Source organism: Nelumbo nucifera, chromosome 3 (genome assembly GCF_055504915.1).
Source record: "Nelumbo nucifera cultivar China Antique chromosome 3, China Antique-T2T, whole genome shotgun sequence".
NCBI lineage: Eukaryota > Viridiplantae > Streptophyta > Magnoliopsida > Proteales > Nelumbonaceae > Nelumbo > Nelumbo nucifera.
The window spans coordinates 86,369,813-86,381,169 of record NC_142651.1 but is presented as its reverse complement, the minus strand read 5'-3'; the positions used below and the strand labels follow the sequence as shown (position 1 = coordinate 86,381,169).

General features: G+C 39.7%; 1 protein-coding gene across 2 annotated transcripts in view; it reads left to right on the top strand.

The window, feature by feature from the left end:
* The first annotated feature begins 900 nt into the window (after window positions 1–900).
* Window positions 901–11,357, top strand: part of LOC104613512 (signal recognition particle subunit SRP54 2) — a 59,000-nt gene continuing 48,543 nt past the window's right edge. Inside the window, exon 1 of one of the 2 annotated variants that reach the window (XM_010281357.3) lies at window positions 901–1,402. In XM_010281357.3, the coding sequence (XP_010279659.1) occupies window positions 1,172–1,402 (231 nt within the window). In that variant the 5' untranslated portion in view covers window positions 901–1,171. The remainder of the gene's footprint in view (window positions 1,403–11,357) is intronic. The other variant, XM_088901121.1, reaches the window with a different exon arrangement.

The following is an 11,357-nucleotide window of genomic DNA, read 5'->3' as shown; positions in this document are numbered from 1 at the left end:
AACAAATATCATAGAACTTCATGCCAGAGTGATGAGGCCCACTTAGATGAGCCTTAACTACTTCCTTCGCTTGAAGTCGAACTTAAGCCATACCAATGGCCCTTACCTCAACCTTGGCCTCAAAAGTGGGGGGCATGTAATATGGTTGTAATTGCCCATCTAGGCCTTGATGTACATGTGGCACACTTGAGGGTCAACCTTGTCACTTTGCAGGCCTCGTGGGGCATCCCTAATATTTTGTCCCCGAACTTAATGGCGAGTTATTCTTGGAGATATTATGACCATGATTGAGCACTTATGCTCATTAGTGTCAGAGTAAGCCATTACAAGGAGCCCACAACACAACCAATAGTAGGACTTTGCCTATAAATAACAGCTAGGAGTCATAGGTAACTTTTTTACGCTCTCTTACTCTCTTTCTTCCTCTTGTGCTTGTCCCACATCGGTACCTTGGCTTTTCTATTACCTCGGCTAACTTAATTATCAGAATCCTCACCCTAGGGCTGGGACTTATGACCACCCTACGGCCTCTTATATATGTCTTTTGTATTGACAAATGGGACTTATGAACAAATCACCTTGATAGGTTATGGATTACCGGTGCTACAATCTTCGATAGCATCGTTTAGAGGAAATCTATGATGCCAAAAAGATATGATATGAAAAGAATTTTGACCAATCAAAATCCACCCATGAATTTTGATAAATAAAATCTTATTCGCCACCACGTTTATGATTTCAATTTATTGGTAAGTTATTTTTCGGATATCATATCTTTTCCATATCATATCATAATTAAACCCTAGTATTTATATTTATATTATAAATATAGAAATCGAAAAAATCAAAAAACCAAACCGCTTAAAAGCCAAACCGATCTCAATTAATCAAATGGTTGGGTTCGGGTTAAAAAATTTGCCCACGGTTCGGCTAGACCATCAGCACCCCTACCGCTACAGCTTCGTCTGCGAGTATTCCTTCGCCGGATTCATATTCGACCTATCATTCGATATCTGTCTTTTCTCTCGCGCACCCAAGCGAAGCTTGGTCATTCGATTCCAGCCTTGCACGAGAAAGTAACCAGCCCTGTGAAGAAACGCTAAACCTAACGATAAAAGCTATCCCCTTCCGAATTGAATTGCTGAGGTGATCGTTTGATCGATCGGGAAACATGGTGTTAGCACAGTTAGGGGGGAGCATCTCCCGTGCTCTCCAGCAGATGAGCAATGCGACCATCATTGACGAGAAGGTCCTTAATGAATGTCTGAACGAGATCACTCGAGCCCTTTTACAGTCCGATGTGCAGTTCAAGCTTGTCCGGGATATGCAAACCAATATAAAGAAGATCGTTAATCTCGACGACCTCGCCGCTGGACACAACAAGCGTAAGATAATTCAACAGGTAGTTTTGATTCGATATTTCTTATTTCGAAAGAAACTGTTTCTTCCTTATAATGTATCTGTAGGTCGAACGATTTGACATGATTGTGCGGTTTGCGAAAGACAACTTATTTCTTTTCGTTCAACATGGTGAAATTTGTTAATTAACATCGCAGAATTTAAGGAATTTGAGAAAAATGTGTTGCAAAGAAATATTTGTTATTATTTTGTTTGGTATTTGATCATTTGACTAGAAAGGAAAAGTTATGTCTGGTTTCATCTGTTTCTATCACACAGCTTCTTATGTGAACGCATGGAGTTTAACATTAGACCTGTAGTTGGGTTTAATATATCCCCCCAAGTTATTTTATGAACTTAAAAATATCCATGATACTTACAAACAATACTGGAGTCTGTTCCATTGAAAGGTATACCTCCTGCATTTCGCAATTCGGTTTAAATGTCTGGAAATAATATGACTAATGTAAATACATAAGAAATACTTATTGACGTTAGTTGAGACTGGAGAATTTGGCTTAACCAATTTCAATATTGGACCTATAATGCCATCCGACTGTTACTTAGTCTTCAGTAACCAAATTCAATATTGGCAGTTTTCAATATATGGTAAGGAGAAGAGGACTAACTTATTTATGTCCATGGTAAAACTGAGGATTTCACTTTCAAATCAGCTTATGATCTTTCCCCTACTATAATTGCAGAATTGACAAAGCAAACAACCCAAAATGAGCCTGGTCTGAGTGCTGGGAGAACTCATGGTTCCCTTCAAGGGCAAGTATGGTCTTGAAGCCACACAATGTAGGGGTGGGGTGCGAGAGTAATTGGTTTGGGTTCAGTGTCCCCAATGCCAACTAATTCCAATGGATTGAATTAGTCCTTGAGAGAAAACAAAGGTGGGGTTGATCAAAAAGAAAACAAAGGTGAGGAAGAGGAAGGTGGAGAATTTGAAAATCAATATTAGATAGAAGAACCTGAAGCTCCTAAGGAAGATGCAGAGGATGCAGATTATGTTCTATATGAACACTCTTATGGTCCTAGTTTTAGAAACCAACAACCCTTGATGCTCCAATGGATGACAATAAATTTTGTTTAAGGCATAATATTTTTTCCACCAAGTGCACTATTGCTGATTACTGTGTCATACTTATTATAGACCCTAGAAAATGTGAGAATGCAATTTCCCAAGAAGCTGTGACTAAGATCAAATTGAAGATGAAGCTACATCCTACATCCACGGACTTTCAAACTTGCAATATTGGATAAAGATCATGAAGTAGAAGTTAATAAACATTGCCTCGTGTCATTTTCTATTGGTGATGCTAATAATAATACTTTATGGTGTGATACATGGGTTTCAAGGTGCAAGGCAAGGTTAGGTGACAGGGGAGCGCCTTGTCTCCTAGTTGTCTAGATGATGGATTTTTTTTTTTCAATAAAAACCATTAATCCTAGGGTAATTCCTTGGGTTCCATGGCAAGCAACAACCATCTTTCACTAGAAATTGTCTATGATCTTCATAAAAAAAACTATAAACTTCATTGATAAAATAGGAAATCAATGTATTTGTGAAAAAAATGGAAGGTGATTCAAAAGTAGTTGTGGGCTGGTTGAAAAAAGGGGAAGGAATCATATGGAAGTTAAGGAATGAATTAAGGAGATTCAAGCAGATTTCTAAAGATATGATGATCAAAATAAGATGGATTAGGAGGTCTGCAAACAGTTTGGCTGTTGGTCTGGCAAAGCAAGGAACTCAAAGACACTCTATGTTCTGGGCAATTCTGTAAATAGTGAATAGTTTCTGGGTGGGCTTTGTTTTTGTGCCCACAAATCTTTGTTGTACCTCTTTTTTAATCTAATGAATCAATTTTGTGTTGCTGATCAAAAAAAAAAGGGAAGAGGAAGAAAGAAAAGAAATTTCAGAAAATAGAGGAGCTGAGTCCCTATTTTGTCCTAGGAAAAGAAGTAAAGAAAGGATGAAAATGATAATCAATAAATTTGTCAGGAGAAAAAGAAATAACAATCAATATGTATAGATTGGACAAAATTTTGAGTTATCCTTGCTTTCCAGTTCAGGTTTTGAACTTTTAGTGAGGTTCAAGACAGCATACATGTTGATTGAACCCTAACAAATAAGAAAATAATAAAAAGAAAACTAGTATTTTAACTTACAAACTGAATAATTTAGTTTAGTTATGTCTGTTTTATTATTATAATCCCAAAAAATTAAGAATATAAAAGTATATAATAGCGCTATGTACAAAATACCTTGGTGATTAAGTGAGGCAACCCTCCATGGGCGCCTTGTTGACTTGATGACTATGGTAGTTTCTTTGAATGCATGCCATCTTTTGCTTGTTAGATCTTGGGAGTTTGATAGAAAGATTAAGCATAGTGGTTGGAACAATAGTTATACTTTTAATAAGGATGGTAAAAAGTTAACCTTAATGCATTCTAAAGGTAAACAAGATTTTGAAAAGGGGAAGAATATGGTGTGTTGTTTCGAACCTGAATTTGAGCATGAGTTGGAAAAATAAGAGATGGTATTTTCTTGTTAGAAAAAGGGGATATTTTGGACCAGCAAGGTGGTGATGGCATTCTAAAACAAGTAGGGGCACTGGATGAATAAGTATGCCGGCTGATATAGCTTTTCAACAACGAGTGATTCCATTGATTGGTACAAAGGCATCTTGACTATGGAGGCCAGGGTAGCTATCGCATCGGCTAGGTGGTTCTTGTCTCTAGGCACATGGACGAAAACCACCTCACTAAACAATTGTCACCTGAATTGCCTTGTTTGTAGCATGCAATACCATATTATTCTTATACCTAGTTCAGCTTTCTCAATGAGCTTTATTACAAGATCTCTCCAAAGGAGCAAGCTGATCTACATTACTGTAAACTTGTATTTAAAATTGGAGGTTGTGGGTTCATCTTTCTATAGAGAGGTATTATAGTGGAAAATATCATATGCTCAAGCCTAGGAAGACTGGTCCTAAGATTCTAGCAAGAATAAATTACCATGTTTACAAAGTGAAGCTGCCACCAGATTTGCAAATCAGTGAAACTTTCAATGTGAACATCTTCAGTGATTGAAAAGGCATGCCTAGGTGCACAAGTGAGGCATATTTTGAAGTCTTGTGCCTTGCCTAGGCTTAGGTGCAGCCACTTTAGAAAAGAACGCACCTGGTGTGCCTTGCACCTCAGTCCAGGTACATGCCTTTGTTAAATTTGGGTTTTTGTACTTTTTTTTAAGCATGGTGGCTGAGCCGGAGGTAGAGTCCTTAGACCCTCAACCGAACCCCTTGATGCAAGACCAAATAAGTACATGGTAGGATTTTAAATTCTAAGTCCCTACTTTATTAATTGGTTTTATAATTTATTTTTAGTTCTTATCTTTTAAAAAATGTCTTGTATTTTGCTCACTCGTCCATGGTCTGAGAATCTCTTTTTTGCTAATATTGTTCATTTCATTCTTCCTAATACAAGACATTTATTTTATAGATAGGGAATTGAAACTAAATTATAAAACCAATTTTTCAGGTATTAAGGATAGGGGTGTAATCGAGTCGAGCCAAACTTTTTATTGGTTAAGCTCAAGTTTGAGTAACTAATCGAGCTTTCCCTGAACTTGATTAGAATCAAAGTCAAGCCCGAACTATTTGATTAGAGCTCAATTTGATTGCACCCCTAACTAAGAATTTAAGACCCTAGCATGGACTTATTTGGGCTTGCCTCAAGGGGCTTAGTAAAAGCGGCTTGTAGAATTAAAGTAATGCAATGGGAAAGTTATTGCTTTATCTTCAGGTTCTATCAGAATAGGCGATTCACTTAGAGCAGTGGTCTTGGTGGCAATGGAAAGTATACAAGAGGCAAAGGAGCTATACATTAGAAAGCTGATTATTGAAGGTGATCCAGAACTACTGATAAGTTGGCTGCAAAAGGAGGAAGTGGGTTTTGGAATTATGCTAATGAAAAAAGGAAGCTTAAATGGCTGTCCCAGGGCATGGAAATAAAACTGCAGTAGGTGAAAAGAAGTGCTAATCCCTTTGCTGATACACTTGCTAAGCAAGGGGTGGAAAGAGATGACTTGGTTTGGACATTGTTGTAATCCTGAAGTGTTTTTTTTTTTTTTTTCTGTGTTTGTGTGTGTGTGTGTGGGGGGGGGATTAAGAGAGTTTACCTCTTCCTTTGTTTTTTGTATCATCATGTATCTTTTTAATGTTCATTAATAAAGTTGTTTTCTGTTATTGATAAAAAAGCATTAAAGTAATGCAATTGGGAAAGAAATAAAGAGCTTGAAAATTTCATTTGCTTAAATTGTGAGTGCTTGAGTTTTGTATGTTATGTTTAACTTTATTTTATATTTTCACTTTGTATATGCTTTATGTGTTATGTTTATGCTTTTTAATTTGATGAAATTGGCTTTTTAAAACATTTGCTTTAAAATTTTAAGTATGCATTTTTAAATAATAATAATAATATTTTTTTTATTCTTCCCTTTTTTATTTTTTGCAATTTTGATTTTTTTTTTGTAAAATTTGCTCCTTGCTTCACAAAAGCATGCACCTTGCCTTGTGCTTTTTCTTGTGCCTTGTCCTTTTTAAAACACTGAGCATCTTTCATCTTATTATAAGGAGTGTGCCAGTGAGAACTTTATGGGAAGTTCTTTTCAAGAGGGGATGAGTAAAGCAGATGTTCAAGACTGCTATCAGCCTTGAACCCTAGTAGATTTCAGGTTCGAAAATAGGAGAAAAGGTATAGAGGGGAGAGGAGAAAGAGTAGAGAGAGAGCAGTAGAACACAGGAATTGAAAGGAAGGACAGAATCTGAATGTTCTGCCGCCGCCACTTCTATTTAATATTTATAGGTTATGCCAGTTACATGAAAAGGACAAATCTGCCCTTGGTATTTACATAACAAATAAAACAATATAAAACTGAAATATAAATAACAACTGGAATAACAAATTGACCACTAGCTAACCCTAGGATGACTAGAACACATTCTACCCTATGGACAGAGTAGGACCATAGCTGTGGGGCCCACATCAGTGTTCTCTACACTCCCCCTCAAGTTGGGAATAAATGTTTATCATTCCCCACTTGGATAGATCCGCCTCTAGCTTCTTTCTTGATACGGCTTTAGTGAGGATATCTGCTAGTTGCATACTGGATGTGATGTAAGGGAGACATACTTCTTGAGATGAGACCCTCTCTCGTACAAAATGTCGGTCAACTTCAATGTGTTTGGTTCTGTCATGCTGCACTGGATTATGTGTTATATTAATAGCTGCTTGATTATCACAATACAACATCAGGGGCTTCTCATACTCAATACCCAACTCTTCAAGTAGAGATATCAGCCACTCCGTTAGCCATTGACCTGTATTCTGCTTCAGCACTAGATCGGGAGACAACACTTTGTTTCTTACTTCTCCAAGAGACAAGATTACCTCCCACAAGGGCACAATATCCTGAGGTAGACCTTTTGTCATCAACACTCCCATCCCAATCGGCATCTGTACTCATGTGGTTATTGTTCTTGAACAGTATACCCCTACCCGGGCATCTCTTCAAGTATGCTAATATTCTTTCTGCCGCAAGAAGATGTGTGGTTCGAGGAGAATGCATGTATTGACTAACAACACTAACAGCATAAGTAATATCTGGTCGAGTGAGGGAGAGATATAGAAGCTTTCATACCAATCGCTGGAACATAACCTTGTCTTCAAGAGTCTCCCCACTCTCTGCACTAATCCTGTGGTTTTGTTCAATGGGTGTATCCGTAGGCTTGACACCTAACTTTCTAGTTTTTGCCAGTAGATCTAGGACATATTTCCTCTAAGAGATAAAGATCCCCTGTTTGGATCTAGCAACCTCAATACCCAAAAAATACCGAAGTGCACCTAGATCTTTCACCTCAAATTCTTGATGAAGGAGCTGTTTAAGGGACTCAATCTCGTGGCTATCATTCCCTGTCACCACAATATCATCAACATATACTGCAAGTAGTGTCAAGGAGGACTCTACCCTCTTGATGAATAGGGTATGATCTGACTGGGCTTGTACGTAACCGAACTTCACAAGGGCTAGTCTGAATCTATCGAACCAAGCTTTGGGTGACTACTTCAAACCATACAAAGCCTTGTTGAGCCGGTAGACCTTCTTACCTGTTTCTGCATCATAGAATCCAGGAGGCAACCGCATGTAAACCTCTTCCTGCAAGTCTCCATTCAGAAAAGCATTTTTCACGTCCATTTGGTATAAAGGCCAAGTGTGACTTGCTACAAGGGATAATAGGACTCGAATGGTGGTCATCTTGGCTACTGGGGCAAAGGTCTCCAAGTAATCTATACCATAAGTCTGGGTGAACCCTTTTGCAACTAACCGAGCTTTATACCTCTCAATGGATCCATCTGCATTGTGCTTCACGGTAAATACCCATCTGCAGCCAACTGGTTTCTTTCCTTTGGGTAGAGCAACTAGCTCCCAGGTGTTATTTTTCAACAGGGCATCCATCTCAACTTGCATTGCATCTTTCCATTTCGGGACAGATAGGGCTTTTTGCACTGTTCTTGGAATAGGGACATTGGCAACGGAAGTAAGGTAGGACCTATAGGTAGGAGATAGGCGATCATAGGATAAAAACTGGGAAATACAGTGGGCTGTAGATGTGGTATAGTGTCGTTTCCCTTTACAGACGACAATCGGAAGGTCAAGGTCATCTGCAAGAGGTGAAATGGCAACAATAGATAGAGGAAGTCTCTATGGGCCCTGGGACTGTAATACCTAGACTTGGAGCTGCAGATGAGATTGGAGTTGGCCTGGACTGCTGATGACCGGGATCAACCTGCCTGCATCGCCTGTGATAGACCCTCAACTCCTAAAGAAAAGGACTCAAACCCCCACTCTCACTGCGCTCCCCCTGAAGAAAAGGACTCAAACCCCCACTCTCACTGTTCTCCCTCTGAGGAGAAACCCGAGGATAATAGGATCATAGCAGCAATAACCCTTTTGAGTTTGTGCATAACCAAGGAAAATGCATTTGGAGGCCTTGGGTTCAAACTTGGAGTGATGGGGTCCGAGAAGCTGAACAAAGCAGGTACAACCGAATGTATTAAGGGGAATAGAAAACAACTCCTCATTTGGGTATAGAAGGGAAAAAGGAGATCTCATATCAAGAACCCGGGAAGGAACCCGATTAATAAGATATACCGCCGTGAGGATAGCATCACCCCAGAAGCGAATAGGGACATTGGAGGTAAACATAAGACTTCTAGCCACCTCCAAGATGTGCCTATTCTTCCTTTTTGCAACCCCATTCTGCTGAGGTGTACGAGGGCAAGTGCTTTGATGGATAACCCCATGATTAAGAAGGTAAGATGCCAATGGTTTAGCAAAGTATTCCTTTGCGTTATCGGACCTAAGAACTTTGATCTTGGCATCAAATTGGGTTAGGATCATTTGGTGAAAGTTTTGGGTCAGGGCAGGAACCTCATCTCGTGAACGCATGAGATAAACCCAAGAAAAACGGGTATGGTCATCAACAAATAACAAGAAATATCTGTACCCACCCATGGAAGGAATGTGATAGGGCCCCCAAACATCAGTATGCATAATATCAAAAGAATTATTACTCCTTTTATTACTCAATAAATAAGACTTTCTACAATGTTTAGCAAACTCACAACTTTCACATTGCAACTGAGACAACTCAATAGACTCAAATAAAGCAGGAAATAATCTCTTTAGTGACCGAAAGGACAAATGACCCAATCGGTTATGCCAAAGCATAACCGGGCTCACACTCTGAGAAACAAATGACATCTTCTCTACTGACTCTTCCTGACGAGACCTCTCCCCGAGCAGATAGATCCCATTCGTCTCACAGCCAGTCCCAATCACCTTCTTCGTCTCCAAGTCCTGAAAAACACATCGGTCAGGGAAGAAGGTTACTGAGCAGTTCATATGCTTGGTAATACTATTGACTGAAAGAAGATTAGTATCAAGCTTAGGAACGTGCAAAACAGATGACAGGGAGATAGTATCTGATAACTTGATGTCACCCTTCTCAGAAATAGGAACCAGGGAGCCATCAACAATAGATACTTTATCCCTACCAGAAGACAAATGATAAGTGGTAAACAGGGAAGGCAAGCTAGTCATGTGGTCGGATGCACCTGAATCTATTACCCAATAAGGTTCAGTAGTACCTGGAGCTGAGGCATGGTAGGCTGAAGCTCGAGTACCTGAATGTGCGAAGGCAGATGTGGTAGGAGCTGACGGTGACTGCGGTGGCTGAGCTGAATTTCCAACTTCCTTTTCCAACTGTATTAGGGCAGCCCGAACTGCAACTAAGGTCTCTAAAGGTGTTCCTCTTGTGCCAGATGAGGATGCTGAATCAGTGTTCACGGCCACATGAGCATTGCCCTTCTTGCTTCTCAACTTTGCCGGAACCAAGTGAGGATGCAGTTTCCAATATGTTTCTTTTGTATGTTTGGGTTTCTTACAATGTTCACATACCACATCCCTTTTGTCTTCCTTCCTCCTGTCCTTCTCTGAATCACCCCCTGATTTGGGTTTGACAGCTACAAAGGCTGGTGTGAGAGGCTGAGGTTGCATCATAACTTTCCTTCTGGTCTCTTCACTATGTACTAAGGAGTATGCCTGAGAGAGAGTCACACTATCTCTAGTCAAAATCTGTTGCCGCACAATATCAAACTCTGAATTTAGGCCCGCCAGAAACTCAAACACCCGGTTTGTCTTGACCTGCTTTCTATATATCTATGCATCTTTGGGACTCTCCCACTCAAGAGTCTCTAAGTGATCAATCTCACGCCACAGAGACTGCAAGGTAGAGAAGTATACTGAAACCGGTTTCTCTCATTGTTTAAGATTTTTTACTTCACATTTCAATTCATATGCTCTGGAAACATTAAGGGGTTGGTAATAAGTTTCTTTCATAACGTCCCATATCTCCTTAGCTGTCTTTGCCCACAAGTAATTTTGGCTAATATGAGGCTGCATAGAATTACACAGCCATGTCATAACCAAGTAGTTTTCCTGAATCCACTTGGTATACGTAGGGTCTCCCTTGGGGGGTTATTTCACATCTCCCAAGAGGTACCCTAATTTACCTCTTCCCCCATTAGCCATCATGGCTGATTGGGCCCATTCCAAATAGTTTGATCCATCAAACTTTACGGTTGTAATCTGACCACCTGTCTCAGAAACACTACCATAACTGTTGTTCCCAAAACTGACTTCTGCCTGATTTTTAAACTCCATTTCGGTCAAGTCTCAAAAATAGGGTTACTACAGTTGAAGACCAGCACTTGGACTACCAATCACAATCAAAACAGTGTAGGACCAATCTGTATTCACAGTGTATGTGCACAAAACAGGTATAAATCTGATCTAAAACCAACTAACAAACACAACAGCAGCAGTCCGTACAGTTCTCACCCCTTAAGAGAGTTCGAAAACCCCAAAAGAATCTGAAAATCAGCTTAGAAGCAGGTCTGATATGCTTAGCAGAATTAGGGTTTTTAATCAGTCCTTAAAGAAAACATTTCAGTTGCACATTCCAATCAGTACCGTACAGATAGACTTGCAGTAGGGTTAATATGAAACCCTAAAAGCTGATCAATGCTGAAAGAAAAAAACTTGAGGACAGCTCCAGGTAAACCGCAAGGTTCAGCCTAACATTAGGGCTTGCCGCAAGCTTATTAGGGTTTGCCGCAAGATCACTTTCAGACCCTAAAACAGTTCGGCCCAACAGTAGGGTTTCCAGATCACTTTCAGACCCTAAAACAGTTCGGCCCGACAGTAGGGTTTGCTGTAAAACCCTAGAGAATAGAAGGGAGAAAACCCTAGAATGGTTCGGCTGCCCTTTCAAGATAGGTCCAACCTATCATCTCTGATAGTACTTCTTTTAGAAAACAAATAACTTACAAGA